The 19,543-nt window shown below is 36.6% G+C and overlaps 1 protein-coding gene across 1 annotated transcript; it reads right to left on the reverse strand.

Annotated features, from left to right (window-relative positions):
- Window positions 1-9,699: 9,699 nt before the first annotated feature.
- Window positions 9,700-10,728, reverse strand: LOC128651612 (P2Y purinoceptor 8). Its single transcript, XM_053704620.1, has one exon. The coding sequence runs from the start codon at window positions 10,705-10,707 to the stop codon at window positions 9,709-9,711; it is 999 nt and encodes a 332-aa protein (XP_053560595.1). The 5' UTR covers window positions 10,708-10,728; the 3' UTR covers window positions 9,700-9,708.
- Between the last annotated feature and the right edge of the window lie 8,815 nt (window positions 10,729-19,543).

Raw genomic sequence — 19,543 nt, forward strand, 5'->3', positions numbered from 1 at the left:
AAAGAGTGGGTGTCACAACATCAGTGCCAAGGGAAAAGGATCCACTTGCTGCAGTAGACTCTTTTATTGAACTTGTGGTCTCAGGATCAGAAGAGTCATAATCATACTCCGTGTCAGTGTCTGCAAATCTTACTTGCTTATTATCTGCATTTGTATTTCTGGAGTTTCTCCTATACCGTCTCCTAGTATCTGACACGGTCCACTTGTAAACTTTGTTAAGTTCATAATCTTGCTTATCTCTGAGTATCTTTTGTTTCTTAAAGTGCCAGAGATCTTTTTTAAAATCAGTAATCACTTTATTAAGTTTGTTGTCATATTTTGTAAATTCAGGGTTTTCACTAAGTGGGCGCAAAAATGATTGCAATTTTAATTTTTCTGCAGTCAACTCCTGACGTAATGTCTTTTTAAATTCAATAATAAGATCAATTAGTGCCAGAGAACAGGTTGTCAAAACATGATTCCATTTTTCAATAAACACCTGATTGGTAACTTGGAAAGAAGGAAATTTCCTAATACGCAGCCCACGTGGTATACGCTTGGCTTTTTGGAGATGGTTTCCAAACTGAAACTGCTCCTGAGGACGAAGGATCAGGCTTTTGTTCTTTGTTGAAACGAAAGGAACGAAAACGATTGTTAGCCCTGTTTTTACCTTTAGACTTTTTATCCTGTGGTAAAAAAGTTCCTTTCCCACCAGTAACAGTTGAAATAATAGAATCCAACTGAGAACCAAATAATTTGTTTCCCTGGAAAGAAATGGAAAGTAGAGTTGATTTAGAAGCCATATCAGCATTCCAAGTCTTAAGCCATAAAGCTCTTCTGGCTAAGATAGCCAGAGACATAAATCTAACATCAACTCTAATAATATCAAAAATGGCATCACAGATGAAATTATTAGCATGCTGGAGAAGAATAATAATATCATGAGAATCACGATTTGTTACTTGTTGCGCTAGAGTTTCCAACCAAAAAGTTGAAGCTGCAGCAACATCAGCCAATGATATAGCAGGTCTAAGAAGATTACCTGAACATAGATAAGCTTTTCTTAGAAAAGATTCAATTTTTCTATCTAAAGGATCTTTAAACGAGGTACCATCTGACGTAGGAATGGTAGTACGTTTAGCAAGGGTAGAAATAGCCCCATCAACTTTAGGGATTTTGTCCCAAAATTCTAACCTGTCAGGCGGAACAGGATATAATTGCTTAAAACGTTTAGAAGGAGTAAATGAATTACCCAATTTATCCCATTCCTTAGCAATTACTGCAGAAATAGCATTAGGAACAGGAAAGACTTCTGGAATAACCGCAGGAGCTTTAAAAACCTTATCCAAACGTATAGAATTAGTATCAAGAGGACTAGAATCCTCTATTTCTAAAGCAATTAGTACTTCTTTAAGTAAAGAGCGAATAAATTCCATCTTAAATAAATATGAAGATTTATCAGCATCAATCTCTGAGACAGAATCCTCTGAACCAGAAGAGTCCAAAGAATCAGAATGATGGTGTTCATTTAAAAATTCATCTGTAGAGAGAGAAGATTTAAAAGACTTTTTACGTTTACTAGAAGGAGAAATAACAGACAAAGCCTTCTTTATGGATTCAGAAACAAAATCTCTTATGTTATCAGGAACATTCTGCACCTTAGATGTTGAGGGAACTGCAACAGGCAATGGTACATCACTAAAGGAAATATTATCTGCTTTAACAAGTTTGTCATGACAATTATTACAAACAACAGCTGGAGGAATAGCTACCAAAAGTTTACAGCAGATACACTTAGCTTTGGTAGATCCAGCAGGCAGTGGTTTTCCTGTAGTATCTTCTGGCTCAGATGCAACGTGAGACATCTTGCAATATGTAAGAGAAAAAACAACATATAAAGCAAAATAGATCAAATTCCTTATAAGACAGTTTCAGGAATGGGAAAAAAATGCCAAACATCAAGCTTCTAGCAACCAGAAGCAAATGAAAAATGAGACTGAAATAATGTGGAGACAAAAGCGACGCCCATATTTTTTGGCGCCAAATAAGACGCCCACATTATTTGGCGCCTAAATGCTTTTGGCGCCAAAAATGACGCCACATCCGGAACGCCGACATTTTTGGCGCAAAATAACGTCAAAAATGACGCAACTTCCGGCGACACGTATGACGCCGGAAACGGAAAAGAATTTTTGCGCCAAAAAAGTCCGCGCCAAGAATGACACAATAAAATGAAGCATTTTCAGCCCCCGCGAGCCTAACAGCCCACAGGGAAAAAAGTCAAATTTTTGAGGTAAGAAAAAATATGATAATTTAAAGCATAATCCCAAATATGAAACTGACTGTCTGGAAATAAGGAAAGTTGAACATTCTGAGTCAAGGCAAATAAATGTTTGAATACATATATTTAGAACTTTATAAATAAAGTGCCCAACCATAGCTTAGAGTGTCACAGAAAATAAGACTTACTTACCCCAGGACACTCATCTACATGTTTGTAGAAAGCCAAACCAGTACTGAAACGAGAATCAGTAGAGGAAATGGTAAATATAAGAGTATATCGTCGATCTGAAAAGGGAGGTAAGAGATGAATCTCTACGACCGATAACAGAGAACCTTATGAAATAGACCCCGTAGAAGGAGATCACTGCATTCAATAGGCAATACTCTCCTCACATCCCTCTGACATTCACTGCACGCTGAGAGGAAAACCGGGCTCCAACTTGCTGCGGAGCGCATATCAACGTAGAATCTAGCACAAACTTACTTCACCACCTCCCTTGGAGGCAAAGTTTGTAAAACTGATTTGTGGGTGTGGTGAGGGGTGTATTTATAGGCATTTTAAGGTTTGGGAAACTTTGCCCCTCCTGGTAGGAATGTATATCCCATACGTCACTAGCTCATGGACTCTTGTTAATTACATGAAAGAAAAGCATGCGTAGCTAACGCACCCCTTTGGCCGCAGAACTCTAAATCTAGCCGTTAGGGTTTATTTTACAGGTAAGTATTTAGTTTTAAATAGGAATAATTTAGTTAATTATAGTAAATTTATTTAGATTTATTTAAATTATATTTAAGTTAAAGGGGGGTAGGGTTAGGGTTAGACTTAGGTTTAGGGGTTAATAAATGTATTATAGTGGCGGAGACGTTGGGGGCGGCAGATTAGGGTTTAATAAAATTTAACTAGTGTTTGCGAGGCGGGAGTGCGGCAGTTTAGGGGTTAATACATTTATTAAAGTGGTGGCGATGTCCAGTCGGCAGATTAGGGGTTAAATAATTTTATTATAGTGTTTGCGATGTGGGGGGGCCTCAGTTTAGGGGTTAATAGGTAGTTTATGGGTGTTAGTGTACTTTGTAGCAATTTAGTTAAGAGTTTTATGTGCCGGCGTTAGCCCATAAAACTCTTAACTACTGACTTTTAAATGCGTTAGGAGTCTGGACAGGAGAGGGTGTACCGCTCACTTTTTCCAGCGATCATAATACCGGTATTAGGTAAATCCCATTAAAAAGATAGGATGCGCAATTGACGTAAGGGGATTTGCGGTATGCTAAAATCGCGGTAAAAAAGTGAGCGGTACACCTGTACCTGCCTGACTCGTAATACCAGCGGGCGCTAAAAAGCAGTATTAGGATCCCTTAACGCTGCTTTTTAAGGCTAGCGCAAGACTCATAATCTAGCCGTAAGTAAATAATATCAGATAGCTGTTTTGCAAATCTGATACACAAAAAAAAAAAATCCTAAAACCCCAAAAATGGGAACCATTCTAGAAGAATGAACTGTAATGTGATTTGGGGGAGAATTACCCACCTCAAAATAAGACTTATGAATTAAGTTTTATAACCAAGAAGCTAGTAACAGCTTTCAATTTGTTTAGTAGATTGTCTAAAGTCTTTTGTGGCTTGGAAACACAACTTTAAAGCCCTGTAAATGTCTCTTGTTAAATTTGTTAAGAGTAAGGACACAAATAGAGAACTAAAATCTCTTAATTAATACTTTAGATAAAAAATGAATTGAGTTATAAGAATCACCTTATCTTGATGAAAAATAAAATAAGAAACCCCACAAGAAAGAGCTGTTCTAGCAAAAAAGTTATAAAAGAAACTAAAACTTTACAAGACAAAAGCTGAATATTTATAATATGCATACATTCAAAAGAAAGAGCTTGAACAAAAATGAAAATCATCAAATTAAGGTTCCAAAAAGAACTAGGAATAATAACAGGTCATATTTTTACAAATACCTGAACAAGGACCTGAATGTCTGGAAATGTTGCAATTTTTTTATGATACAAAACAGAAAAGGATGAAATGTGACTTTTCAAGAACTTACTTATCTAGACCATATAAAGAAACTGAAGGATTCTTGAATACTGAAGACTGCCAATGATGGCAAGTTCTATCAGATTAGCAAATAGAAACTTTGCAAACTGTGTGATAATTCTTTTCTAGTAACGTTTCCTTGCCTGGATAAGCATGACATAATACAGAATCCTAAATACTTCTTTCCTTTAGGACTAATAATTAATCTACAAGCCATTAACCTGATAGTTTTTACATTTTGATGCAACAAAAGAACTTGTGCAAAAGAAGAGACTAAAGAGTTATGCTGGGCACCTGGACTACATCTGTATACTAAGTTCTGCCCAACCACGCTGGAGCAATCAGAATTAATGAAGAGCGATCCTGTTTGGCGCAAGCTATTATCATGGAAGAAGAGCATTTGGGGAAAAATGTAAGCTAGATGAAAGGACCAAGGTACTTCTAGAACATCTACCATGTAATTGTAAATAGACATACAACCTAAAAGGTTTAGTTGAGAGCGTCTCTCTTTTTTAAACACTTATCTTAGCCCTTATTTTTTTAAATATAAGGAATATTCGTGAATTTGGGATTGGGAAATAGATTTAGATCTTTACTTGCAGTAAGCCTTGCACTGTAATGCTAATATTTAATATTGCTCCTAGATTGTAGGAGCATTGCTTATTGTTATTTAGCAAGCTGTTGCAATATATAGTATTGTCATATCCATAACTCCCATATCTGAATAGTTAGGGTATACATATTATGGCGAGTGATATAGCTAAGGTTAAAGTGTTTATAATGTGTGACTATGTGGCTGTTTGTTTACTTAATAAATAAATTTGTGTATGATGATATGCAACTTTAATACAATTTATATTGCTTTAAAGGCAGTAACTACTTGATAGAATACAGGATCTGGCACTCTTTTAGGTTCTATGTCTATTTACAATTATATGGTAATTGTTTGATTTGTTCTTTTACCCTGCCAAGGGAATTTATCTAAATAATTTATTTATTTGTTAGTTCCCATTGAGATGGTTTTATTGTCTCCCCCAATCTGTCTTTCTATTTGATTTCTAGAACATCTATAAGTTCTGTCTGAATATCTCTGGATCTGGCACAAAAACTCAGAAGCTCTGTGAAACCCCAGAGACTTACCGACTCCAGAATGAAGAGTTTGAAGGCTGAGATAATCTGCCTCCCAATTTAATACCTCTGTAATATGGATGGAAGAGATAAAACAATTGATCTCTGACCCAGGCACATTTCAGAAACATATCTTTTTGCCGTGAGTTCCCACTTGATGAAAAGAACTTGTGCAAAAAAAGAGACTAAAGAGTTATGCTGGGCACCTGGACTACATCTGTATACTAAGTTCTGCCCAACCACGCCGGAGCAATCAGAATTACTGAAGAGCGCTCCTGTTTGGAGCAAGCTATTATCATGGAAGAAGAGCATTTGGGGAAAAATGTAAGCTAGATGAAAGGACCAAGGTACTTCTAGAACATCTACCATGTAATTGTAAATAGACATACAACCTAAAAGGTTTAGTTGAGAGCGTCTCTCTTTTTTAAACACTTATCTTAGCCCTTATTTTTAAAAATATAAGGAATATCCATGAATTTGGGATTGGGAAATAGATTTAGATCTTTACTTGCAGTAAGCCTTGCACTGTAATGCTTATATTTAATATTGCTCCTAGATTGTAGGAGCATTGCTTATTGTTATTTAGCAAGCTGTTGCAATATATAGTATTGTCATATCCATAACTCCCATATCTGAATAGTAAGGGTATACATATTATGGCGAGTGATATAGCTAAGGTTAAAGTGTTTATAATGTGTGACTATGTGGCTGTTTGTTTACTTAATAAATCAATTTGTGTATGATGATATGCAACTGTAATACATTTTATGTTGCTTTAAAGGCAGTAACTACTTGATAGAATACAGGATCCGGCACTCTGTTAGGTTCTATGTCTATTTACAATTATATGGTAATTGTTTGATTTGTTCTTTTACCCTGCCAAAGGAATTTCTCTAAATAATTTATTTGTTAGTTCCCATTGAGATGGTTTTATTGTCTCCCCCAATCTGTCTTTCTATTTGATTTCTAGAACATCTATAAGTTCTGTCTGAATATCTCTGGATCTGGCACAAAAACTCAGAAGCTCTGTGAAACTCCAGAGACGTACCGACTCCAGAATGAAGAGTTTGAAGGCTGAGATAATCTGCCTCCCAATTTAATACCTCTGTAATATGGATGGAAGAGATAAAACAATTGATCTCTGACCCAGACACATTTCAGAAACATATCTTTTTGCCGTGAGTTCCCACTTGATGATTAATTTATTCCACTGTTGTGACACTGTGTGAATGGAAACACAGTTAGTATTCCCTTTTGAGTAGGGAGCACCTCTGGAGAGCCCAGAAGATCACACAGAGCTCTAGAATGTTGAATGATAACCCCACCTCCTGAGGAGACCTGCACTCTCTGAGACCTGACCAAATCCCCAACCGAACAGGCTAGCATCAATGGTACAGATTACCCAAAATGGAAGGAAGCTTCCAAAAAGATAGCTTGGTAATTGATCCACCAAAAATGAGAGTGCTTCACCTTGCAACCAAAAAATTATTTTTGGGACAATTGATTGTAATCACTGCACTACTGTCAGCATGTACTGTGTCAGCATGTACAGTTGAAGGTAGCATAGATAAGATTGAGCAAAAAGAATGGCATTTGACGTAGATACCATCAGAACCACCAGTTTCATGTCTTGATCTACTGACAGATGTTAGAACTGTGTTGATCTATGAGGGATAGATGCAAGGTCAAAGAGTCTATACATACTCCCCAACGTTTGACGTTAAACATAAAGTAAAAAAGACTCACAGTTTTCTATAGGATTAGGATCCTGTTCTTCAGAAAGTAATTTACTTTAAGTAGAAAATTCAGAGTTGTCTGAATCAAATCTTTTAAAAGAGCTGTGAGCTGTCTTACTGCTGAGAGTCAAAACCTGGAGTAAAAGCAGTGGTAGCTCCCTGTGAGACATATAAAGGGGGTGGGCATGCACCTTCACAAGGAATGCAAAGATAGTCTTAGTAAGCTAAATTTGATCCAAACAAGGATTGCAAAGTTGAGATATAAGGCAAACAGGAACACATTTGCAAGTTTGTACAGAGTGAGGGCAGCTCCAGTCAGCTCCATTTAAATTCAAACTGTAGGACAATAAAAAAAACAAGTTATAAATGTAGAAATAGGGGATGAATTATCATTGTGCGAGAGGACATGATCCGATATTGTGGATCATGTCCGCTGCACATCAATAAATGGAGACATCCTACGCTGTTGGCATTTATCATTGCACCAGCAGTTCTTGTGAACTGCTGGTGCAATGCCGACCCCTGCAGATTCTCGGCTAATCTAGCCGCTAGCAGGGGGTGTCAATCAACCCGATTGTATTCGATTGGGTTGATTTCTGGCGATGTCTGTCCGCCGCCTCAGAGCAGGGGGACAGGTTATATAGCAGCGATCTTTAGACCGCTGCTTCATAACTTGTGTTTCTGGTGAGCCTGAAGGCTGGATGTCACTGCATGAATTGGCTTAAATGCAAGTCAATAGATAATAAAGAAAAAGTCATGTGATCAGGGGGCTGTCAGAAGAGGCTTAGATACAAGGTAATCACAGAGGTAAAACGTGTATTAATATAACCATGTTTTCTGTGCAAAACTGGGGAATGGGTAATAAAGGGATTTTCTATATTTTTAATCAATAAAACATTTGGAGTTGACTGTCCCTTTAAAGTGTGGAAGAATGTATTAAGACAATTTTGAGTGTATTAAGACAATTTTGAGTATTGGCAAATACAGGCAGTCCCCAGGTTACGAACAAGATAGGTTCTGTAGGTTTGTTCTTAAGTTGAATTTGTATGTAGGTTGGAACAGGAACTTTTTTTAGGTGAAACTCTAACCAAACATTTTTTTTAGTTTTGGATAGCATAGGGAAAAGTTTGTTTTGCTATCTGTGCCCCTGTTCAGAAAATTTCACATCACTTTCTGTCCTTTTGACAATAGGAATTTGAGTACTTTGGGTTATCCTGGAAGGATGGATTGGCGATAAAGCTCTATTTTCTCAGTTTGTAAGTACGAGTTGTACTTAAGTCGGATGTCGGCAACCTGGTGACTGCCTGTATTATAGGACAAATATAGTGCATAAACACAACTACATATATAGAGCAAACTCTAAAAAAATTAGTCAGTGTGAAGGAAAAATATAATCTATGTAGTTAGAGACCCCTTCTGTATAGTCATAAAAGACACAAAGTCAAAGAAATAAGCAATTTAAATAAATATATATATTTATTCCTGCCCATAGATCCTTTAGAAGATAATAAGCATATTACACCCCTGAAAATAAACTGACAAAGAAGGGTGTCAAAAATTCCAAAACATAACATTAACATATAGATAACAATATAAATGTGTAAAACTCTAATAAGCAACAATTGTGTTTAAGTCTGTAACTGAACTTTTGTTCCCGGCTATGATATATGTATATATGTATGTACTTGCTAATAGCCTGTGAGCTATGTGAGTACTTAAAGATAATTACATGATGTGCACCAACTCTACTGTGCTTACCATGCTTCACAAAAGACTGTGTCCAGCAGAGAGTCCACCCAGTGCTGTGCAAGCAGCAGAAGAGGATATCTCAAAGGAGCATAACAATGACCCAATAGAAGGAAGCTAAGGTCCCTGCAACAACCGTGGCAGGCTTGGGACTAATTCCCATAAAGAGAAATAGTGTCACTACCCAATATTCCATACTCCCCTCTGTCCTATTCCAGGCTCTGTGATGGGGAAAAATGGGTCTCAAGTTAGTTTGAGAAACACTGTCAACAAAGAATCTGGAATACCTCTATTCTTTGCCTCATATATTATTTTATATCCATCCACCATTGCTAATTTTCTTTTTGTGCTATAGTGTGACTTGTGCTTAACACAGTTTACATGGAATCACATATGTATTTTTTCCTTATTTCTACCCGCTTATCTCAATTTGTACGTTTAACGGCTCACTCCTTGTTAACTTTATAATATCTGTCATATAAGAATTTTCTGTTACTTGATAAAATATTATGACACATTTTGAGTGCTTTGATTTTCGAGAAATGTGAGTATCTTTTATTGTACAAATCCGGGAGTGTGTTAAACCTGTATTAATATATTTAAATTATATTCAACAAGATTAAAAGATTACAAGATAAAAAACGAAACTAAAGAGTCATATAAAGAGAGTTTTATTTAAATATTGATTTAAGCTTCTTGTTTTCACCTTTATATAACAATTTATTGAAGCAAAGTAATAGAAATGGTAATTTCAAATTGTTGCATTATACACAAGTGACACAATATCCATGTTTATATTTTATTTTTTTCTACAGAAGCAATATCTTATCCTGTTTTGTACCTTCTGCCGCAACTCTTTAGAGCCAAAATAATACACAACTGGGTCCAAGCAACAATTTAGACTGTTTAAGGCCAACGAAAGTTTATATTCTACATACACTGTATCATTATTTTTAAAACGGTAAATGAAATGAACAATTTGAAGCACATTATTTGGAAGATAGCACACGATAAATACTGTAAGAACTACTATTACCATTCGAATAGTCTGTTTCTTAACCATTTTTGTCTGTACATTATGTGACTGAAGAAGTGTTACAATTATGGAAAGGTAGCACACAGCCATGATTAAAAAGGGAATAAAGAAAAATACCAAAACATGACAAGCAAAGTAAACACATAAAAAAAGCTGGTTTGGAAACATATTCTTTGGTAAAATGTCAAAGCATGTAACAATGTGTAATTCATGCACCCTGTATGTTAGATTAGTATACAAAAATGGTAAGTCCACAATTAAAACAAACAACCAAATTAAAAAGCATGTCAAAAAAACCTTCCTGACACTTATGAGACTATGAGAATGCATTGGATGGACAATTCCCATATAACGTTCCATACTAATACAAGCCATAATCAGTACGGAGCAGTTCATATTTCCATAGAATAGAAAAGTAGTTATAGAACAAAATGTTCTACCAAAGGGCCAGTTATTTCCATTTAGATGGTAGGTAACTTGGAAAGGAAGTGTCATTCCATACAGCAAATCAGTGATTGCCAAGTTGATAAAAAACACAATTGTAGGCGTCCAGGGATGTGATTGGCTGATAATCCACAAAGATAAAACATTCAAAGGTACACTGACAAAGAAGATAAACAAGTAAAGGAATGGCAGGACTGTTTGTAGCCCTTTGTTTTGCAGCATATCCAGTGTGTTATTAGTTAGTGACTGGTTTACCATTGTGGCACCACTGATTGAATAATTTTCAAGGAATTGAAGACCATATTCTTCATCCATCATCACTTAGATTGGCCAATCCAAAGAACGTTCCTATAATAATTTAGAAAACAGAAAATCTTTTACATTTGTTAATTTTGGTCCAACCTTACTAACATTTATGTTTTTTTACTTCATACTCTATCCAAAGTAGTTAGCAAACCTTAAATATTGTCCGCCTTCTAATATAATGTTTTTGCCAAATTCAGATGGGGCTATGGCACACTTATGCATTCTATAACAGTGGTTGAGAGACACTAATTTTGGAAGCTACATTGTATTGTTGCAAAACATTATGGACAAAAAAAAACCTGAGATCTTTAGAGAACAAATGCCTTGAACCATATGTAAAAAAAAGACAAAACTTAACTAAAAGTAGTTTAGTGGTACTGTATTCCCAATAATCCTACTTTTGTACTTAAAGGGACATAAAAACCTAACATTTTTCTTTAATGATTTAGGTAGAACATACAATTTAAAATAACTTTCCAGTTTACTTCTATTATCAAATGTCCTTCATTATCTTGGTATCATTTGTTGAAGAAGCAGCAATGCACTACTGGTTTCTAACTGAACACATGGGTGAGCCAATGACAATCTGTGTATATATGCAGCCACCAATCATCAGCTAGAACCTAGGTTCTTTGATGCTCCAGAGCTTTCCTAGATAAACCTTTCAGCAAAGGATAACAAGAGAAGGAAGAAAATTTAATAATAGAAGTAAATTGGAAACTTATTTAAAATTGCATGTTCTGTCTAAATTATGAATGTCTAATTATGACTTTATTGTCCCTTTAAACAAAATGTTAGATGCTACAGCACAGCTGTTTGGTTATTCAATTCAATCAAATGCTATATTTAATGTATAGTAAATGTTATATGTAAAATGTAACTCCCTTTTAAGAATACACACAGCATTGTATTAACCTTATTAGGTTCCTATCAATGAGATCATTTAGGCTGTGGGGTATTGATGTGTCACAATATGGCCATATAAACAAATCATGGGTAGAAAGTGGTTATTACTACTTGGTAATCTTGACACTATGAGGTAATCTTTACACTATTCACTAGTGTTTAACTACTTTAGTAAATTTAGTGATTTATAATAAAGGGCGTTTCACTTCTGATCAAGAAATGTATTAATAGAATCAAGTACAATAACTTTGTTTTATGACATGCTCAAGACAGTTCTCATAATGACTAAGCTCTGCCCCTTATTTTAAGGAGCCAAGGCATTCGTAAAGCAACCTATGTAGTGTATTTGTCAGAATGTGAATGGGAGGTGACGTAGCTTTATACAAACTGGAAACTGCAGCTTCATATCTTAGAAGCATTTTTTTATGGAAAATGTCCCCCAAGACAATAGGTCTCATAATATTTTGTTCACTAACAAAAACTCTTACAAAATTTGTTCTCTGACTAAGCTTCACCTTTTATTTAAAGGGGCTAACACAGGCAATTGGCTTGTTTTATTAAGCATCAAAAACTGCTTTGCAGCACTTGCGCTGCGCGTTTGCCGATAACCGCAAGTTAAAGGGACATAAAACAGGTTGAGATCAGTGCATATCCTAAAAAGGGATAATTAGTTAAAAATAGTTTGCATAAAAAAAAATGTTTAAAAATTGCTGGCAAGTATTTTAAAATAATTTTCAAAAATAAGCAAAATGAATTACATAACTAAGATGCCTGGAGAAGCCAACTCCACCCCCTTATCAGTGTTTAGACACAGGCATTGTATTTCAACTGAGTTCACAGCTTCTAGGCTGTGTTTATAAGGACACTGTCTTAAAGGGACAGTCAAGTCAAAATTAAACTGTCATGATTAAGATAGGACATGCAATTTTAAACAACTTTCCCATTTATTTTTATCATCAAATTTGCTTTGTTTTCTTGGTATTCTTTGTTGAAAGCTAAACCTAGGTTGCCTCATAAACTGATTTCTAAGCCATTGAAGGCTGCCTCTTATCTCAGTGCATATGGACAGTTTTTCACAGTTAGATAGTGCTAGTTCATGTGTGCCATATAGATAACATTGTGCTTACTCCAGTGAAGTATTCAACTGGACAGTCCAGTATTTTAGCAAGCTGTCCAGTAAAATCTTCACAAAAAATATATACACTGAAATGTTCATGGTTTTCTTTTCTTTTTTTTTTAAAGTTCCTGAGTGTTATCTAAATATAAAAGTTCCCCTTTGCTTAAATACACGACAAGTAGGGAGCAGAGAGATGTGAGTGGCAGTCAAAGTTGTCAAATAACTGCTTACATATGTTACTAGAAGCAAAAGAGGAGATCATTGTGTGACCCCCACCTAACATCTTGCCCAGTCATTGACAAATTATCCAGTATTTTTGTGACCAGCTTGCAACTCTATATGCATCCCTCTATTAACCACAAACTGTTTTGAAGTGCAAAACTTGTGACTAGCATACAATGGGGCATATTTATCAAGGTCTGGCGGGACCTGATCCGACACTGCGGATCAGGTCCGCCAGACCTCGCTGAATACGGCGAGCAATACGCTCACCGTATTCAGCATTGCACCAGCAGCTCACAAGAGCTGCTGGTGCAACGCCGCCCCCTGCAGACTCACGGCCAATAGGCCGTCAGCAGGGGGGTGACAATCAACCCGATCGTACTCGATCGGGTTGATTTCCGGCGATGTCTGTCCACCTGCCCAGAGCAGGTGGACAGGTTATGGAGCAGCGGTCTTTGTGACCACTGCTTCATAACTGCTGTTTCTGCAGGCTCGCCAGAAACACGGGGCATCAAGCTCCATTCGGAGCTTGATACATATGCCTCAATGTATCAGATTGTGCCACCCACACAACCTTAATACAAATAAAGAGCCAGATTGGAGTGGTATTTATCGATCCCGTTCACGTGCTAACTCGCTAGAAGTAAGCCGAAGTTAGAATATTGTGACCAAATTAAGGTATTCCTCTAAAGAAATCAATGGAGCAAAAAAACCTTAACCCAATCGCATACGCATAAGTGTACTAACCTGACAAATATGAATATTTCACATTCCAATGTTCTGCACGTAAAAGAATATGCTCTTTTTATTCATAAATACATATTTCTACATATATCTAAAGGTATTTTGGTACAATATATACCTATATATATATATATATATATATATATAAAAATATATATATATATATATATATATATATATACAAATTGTTGCAAAGGAAATTAGCACATCTAGGCAAGTATCCCTGCTTGCTTTTACTTGCCTAGGTGTACTAATTTCCTATGCAACAAGGGTCTTAAGGGAATTTAGCACTGTTATAGACAAACCTCTAATCTTAATTTTTCAAGACTCATTATCCTCAGGCATGGTACCCAAGGATTGGCGTAAAGCTGATGTGGTGCCACTCTTCAAAAAGGGAAGTAGGGATGATCCAGGAAGCTATAGACCAGTTAGTCTGACATCAATGGTGGGGAAGATATTTGAAGTGATTATAAGGGATTATATTGATGAGCATATTCGTGTAAACAAGACTGTGAGTTCTAATCAGCATGGTGTTATGAGAAATAGATCATGTCAAAATAATCTAATTAGATTCTATGAGGAAGTCAATAAAAATATAGATAAAGGGGAATCAGTTGATGTGATATACTTAGATTTTGCGTTTGATACAGTGCCACATGAGAAATGAATGCACAAAATTAAGGGTCTGGGGGTAGCTGAAAATGTTAGCTCATGGATAAATAACTGGATAAAAGATAGGGAGCAACGAGTAGTAGTAAATGGATCATACTCAGATTGGACAAAGGTAATCAGTGGAGTCCCCCAGGGATCAGTACTGGGCCCTGTTCTTTTTAATATTTTTATAAATGACTTGGAGCAAGGATTAAATAGCGACATATCTATTTTTGCAGATGATACTAAGATAAGTAAAGTCATTAGGTCAGAGCAGGATGAACTTTCATTACAAATGGACCTGCAAAAATTAGAACTATGGGCAGGTAAACGGAAAATTAGATTTAATACGGGAAAATGCAAGGTTCTACATTTTGGAAGTAAAAATAACCAGGCAGCGTATTATTTAAATGGGACAAGACTTAGCCAAACAATGGAGGAAAGGGATGTGGAGGTAGTAATAGATAACAAGCTAAAGATGGGTGCACAATGCAGGGCAGTGGCTTCAAAGGCTAATAAGATACTAGCATGTATTAAAAGAGCCATTGATTCAAGGAGGAAAACATAATTCTGTCACTATATAAAGCCCTGGTAAGACCTCACCTTGAGTATAGAGTGCAGTTCTGGGGACCGATCGCAAAAAAAGATATTGCAGAACTAGAAAAAGTTCAGAGAAGGGCCACAAAGCTAATAGAGGATTGGAGAATGTAAGATATGAGAGGCTAGCTAAACTGGGTCTGTTTTCTTTAGAAATAAGGCGCTTGAGAGGTGACATGATTATATAAATATATTCATGGCCCATATACAGAGATGGCAGAAGCACTGTTTATTCCAAGAAAATTGTTTGAGACAAGAGGTCACAATTTAAGGTTGGAGGAAAGGAGATTTAGGCCGCTAGTTATCAACGTGTCTACTTACCTGCAATTGCCGGCCCCAATACGCCCGCCTAAGCTCGCCTACCATCGCCGCCGCGGACCTGAATACGCTCGCCAAAGTTATCAATAAAGCTGTCAAAAAGCCGCGCACCAAGTACGGGGCGATGAGCAGCGGACTGTGATAGTTATCACTCATCCGATCTCGCTGCTCTTCGGCTTTTTCACAGCTTTATTGATAAGCTGTCACTAAGCACCCACACTAAACTACACTGTTCTACCCCCTATACTGGCGTCCCCGGAGACCCCCGCAACTAAATAAAGTTATTAACCCCTAAACCATGACTCCTAGACCCCGCTGCAACTATAAAAAATGTATTAACCCCTAAACCGCCGCTCCTAGACCCTGCCGCAACTATAATAAATGTATTAACCGCTAAACCGCCGCTCCCGGAGCCCACAGCCACCTACATTATACCTAGTAACCCCTATCCTGCCCCCCCTATACCGCCGCCACCTATAATAAATTTATTAACCCCTATCCTGCTGATCCCGTACCCCGCCGCAACTAAATAAATTGTTTAACCCCTAAACCGCCGCTCCCGGACCCCGCCGCCACCTATATTAAACTTATTAACCCCTAATCTGCCCCCTACACCGTCGCCACCTATAATAAATTTATTAACCACTATCATTAAATAAATTATTCCTATTTAAAACTAAATACTTACCTGTAAAATAAACCCTAAGATAGCTACAATGTAATTAATAATTACATTGTAGCTATTTTAGGATTTATATTTATTTTACAGGTAACTTTGTATTTATTTTAGCTAGTTAGAATAGTTATAAAATAGTTATTAACTATTTAATAACTACCTAGCTAAAAGAAATACAAAATTACCTGTAAAATAAATCCTAACCTAAGTTACAATTAAACCTAACACTACACTATCATTAAATTAATTAAATAAATTAGCTACAAATAACTACAATTAAATACAATTAAATAAAGTAACAAAAGTACAAAAAATATAAAAAACTAAGTTACAAAAAAAAAAAGTTACAAACATTTCAAAAATATTACAACAATTTTAAGGTACTTACACCTAATCTAAGCCCCCTAATAAAATAACAAAGCCCCCCAAAATAAAAAAATGCCCTACCCTATTCCACATTAAAAAGTTAACAGCTCTATTACCTTACCAGCCCTTAAAAGGGCCTTTTGCGGGGCATTCCCCAAAGAAATCAGCTCTTTTGCCTGTAAAATAAAAATACAACCCCCCCAACATTAAAACCCACCACCCACACACCCCTACTCTAACCCAAACCCCCCTTAAATAAAACTAACACTACCCCCCTGAAGATCATCCTACCTTTAGCCGTCTTCAGCCAGCCGACCACCGAAGGAACAGAAGAGGACATCCGCAGTGGCCGAAGTCATCATCCAAGGGGCGCTAAAGAAGTCTTCCATCTGATTGAAGTCATCATCCAAGGGGTGCTGAAGAAGCCTTCCATCAAATTGAAGTCATCATCCAGGCGGCGTCTTCAATCTTCATCTATCCTGAGCGGAGCCATCTTCAGACGAGCCGACGCGGAGCCATCTTCTTTCACCGACGACTTCCCGACGAATGATGGTTCCTTTAAGTGACATCATCCAAGATGGCGTCCCTCGAATTCCAATTGGCTGATAGGATTCTATCAGCTAATCGGAATTAAGGTAGGAACAATCTGATTGGCTGATTTGATCAGCCAATCCGATTGAGCTCGCATTCTATTGGCTGTTCCGATCAGCCAATAGAATGCGAGCTCAATCTGATTGGCTGATTGGTAGATTTTTCCTACCTTAATTCCGATTGGCTGATAGAATCCTATCAGCCAATTGGAATTCGAGGGACGCCATCTTGGATGACGTCACTTAAAGGAACCATCATTCGTCGGGAAGTAGTCGGTGGAAGAAGATGGCTCCACGTCGGCTCGTCTGAAGATGGCTCCGCTCCGGATAGATAAAGATTGAAGACGCCGCCTGGATGATGATTTCAATCGGATGGAAGACTTCTTCAGCGCCCCTTGGATGATGACTTCAATCGGATGGAAGACTTCTTCAGCGCCCCTTGGATGATGACTTCGGCCGCTGTGGATGTCCTCTTCTGTTCTATCGGTGGTCGGCTGTCTGAAGACGGCTAAAGGTAGGATGATCTTCAGGGGGGTAGTGTTAGGTTTATTTAAGGGGGGTTTGGGTTAGAGTAGGGGTGTGTGGGTGGTGGGTTTTAATGTTGGGGGGGTTGTATTTTTATTTTACAGGCAAAAGAGCTGATTTCTTTGGGGCATGCCCCGCAAAAGGCCCTTTTAAGGGCTGGTAAGGTAATAGAGCTGTTAACTTTTTAATGTAGAATAGGGTAGGGCATTTTTTTTATTTTGGGGGCTTTGTTATTTTATTAGGGGGCTTAGATTAGGTGTAAGTAGCTTAAAATTGTTGTAATATTTTTGAAATGTTTGTAACTTATTTTTTTATTTTTTGTAACTTAGTTTTTTTTATTTTTTGTACTTTAGTTAGTTTAATTAATTGTATTTAATTGTAGTTATTTGTAGCTAATTTATTTAATTAATTTAATGATAGTGTAGTGTTAGGTTTAATTGTAACTTAGGTTAGGATTTATTTTACAGGTAATTTTGTATTTCTTTTAGCTAGGTAGTTATTAAATAGTTAATAACTATTTAATAACTATTCTAACTAGCTAAAATAAATACAAAGTTACCTGTAAAATAAATATAAATCCTAAAATAGCTACAATGTAATTATTAATAACATTGTAGCTATCTTAGGGTTTATTTTACAGGTAAGTATTTAGTTTTAAATAGGAATAATTTATTTAATGATAGTGTAGTGATAGGTGTAATTGTAACTTAGGTTAGTTTTTATTTTACAGGTAAATTTCTCTTTATTTTAACTAGGTAGCTATTAAATAGTTAATAACTATTTAATAGCTATTGCACCTAGTTAAAATAAATTGAAATTTGCCTGTAAAATAAAAATAAATTCTAAAATAGCTACAATATAATTATTATTTATATTGTAGCTATATTAGGGTTTATTTTAAAGGTAAGTATTTAGTTTTAGGGGTTAATAATTTTATTATAGTGGCGGCGGTGTAGGAGGGGGCAGGATAGGGGTTAATAAATTTATTATAGGTGCAACGGTGTAGGGGGGGCAGATTAGGGGTTAATAAGTTTAATATAGGTGGCGGCGGGGTCCGGGAGCGGCGGTTTAGGGGTTAACATATTTATTATAGTTGCGGCGGGGTCCGGGAGCGGCGGTTTAGGGGGTAATAAATGTATTTATTTGCGGCGGTGTAGGGGTGTTTAGACTCGGGGTATATGTTAGGGTGTTAGGTGCAGACATTTCCCATAGGAATCAATGGGATGTCGGGCAGCAGCGAACATGAGCTTTCGCTATGGTCAGACTCCCATTGATTCATATGGGATCTGTCGCCTCCAGGGCGGCGGATTGAAAACCAGGTACGCTGGGCCGGAAAAGTGCCGAGCGTAGCTGCTAGTTATTTGATAACTAGCAAAAGTAGTCAGATTGTGCCAAAATTGTGTTCGGAACATCTGGAGTGACGTAAGAATTGATCTGTGTTGGACTGAGTCCGTCGGATCGAAGCTTACATCACAAAATTCTACTTTTGCCGGGCAGCAGGGCTTGATAACTTAGGCGAATCAGCCTCGCCACAAATATGCTGCGGAATTCCAGCGTATTTGAGGTTGACGGCTTGATAACTAGAGGCCTTGATCTCCTGCAACGGAAACGTTTTTTCACTGTAAGAGCAATAAAATGTGGAACTCATTACCAAAGGAGGTAGTGAATGCCAATACACTAGATACATTTAAAAATAGTTTGGATACATTTCTGTCTATAAACAAAATTCATAGATATGATTGCTAGTATTAAATGGGTCACCTTTTAGTGGGATTATTTAATCTTAACTGGAGCTTTTTGTAAGTATTTTAGATTTGTATAGGTTGAACTCGATGGACTTCGGTCTTTTTTCAGCCACATCTACTATGTTACAATGATTCTATGTATGCAACAATTGTTATTGATTTACTTTTGTGACATGGAGGATTTTAATCTCAGACTTTTATCTCCACCATAATTTTAATGAATTTTTTTATATATATATATATATATATATATATATATATATATATATATCTATACCACCATAATTTTAATGAATACAGTATATATATATATATATATATATATATATATATATATATATATATATATATATATACAGTATATATATATATATATATGGCAAAGAACAGG

Source organism: Bombina bombina, chromosome 3 (assembly GCF_027579735.1).
Source record: "Bombina bombina isolate aBomBom1 chromosome 3, aBomBom1.pri, whole genome shotgun sequence".
In the NCBI taxonomy this organism is placed as follows: Eukaryota; Metazoa; Chordata; class Amphibia; order Anura; family Bombinatoridae; genus Bombina; species Bombina bombina.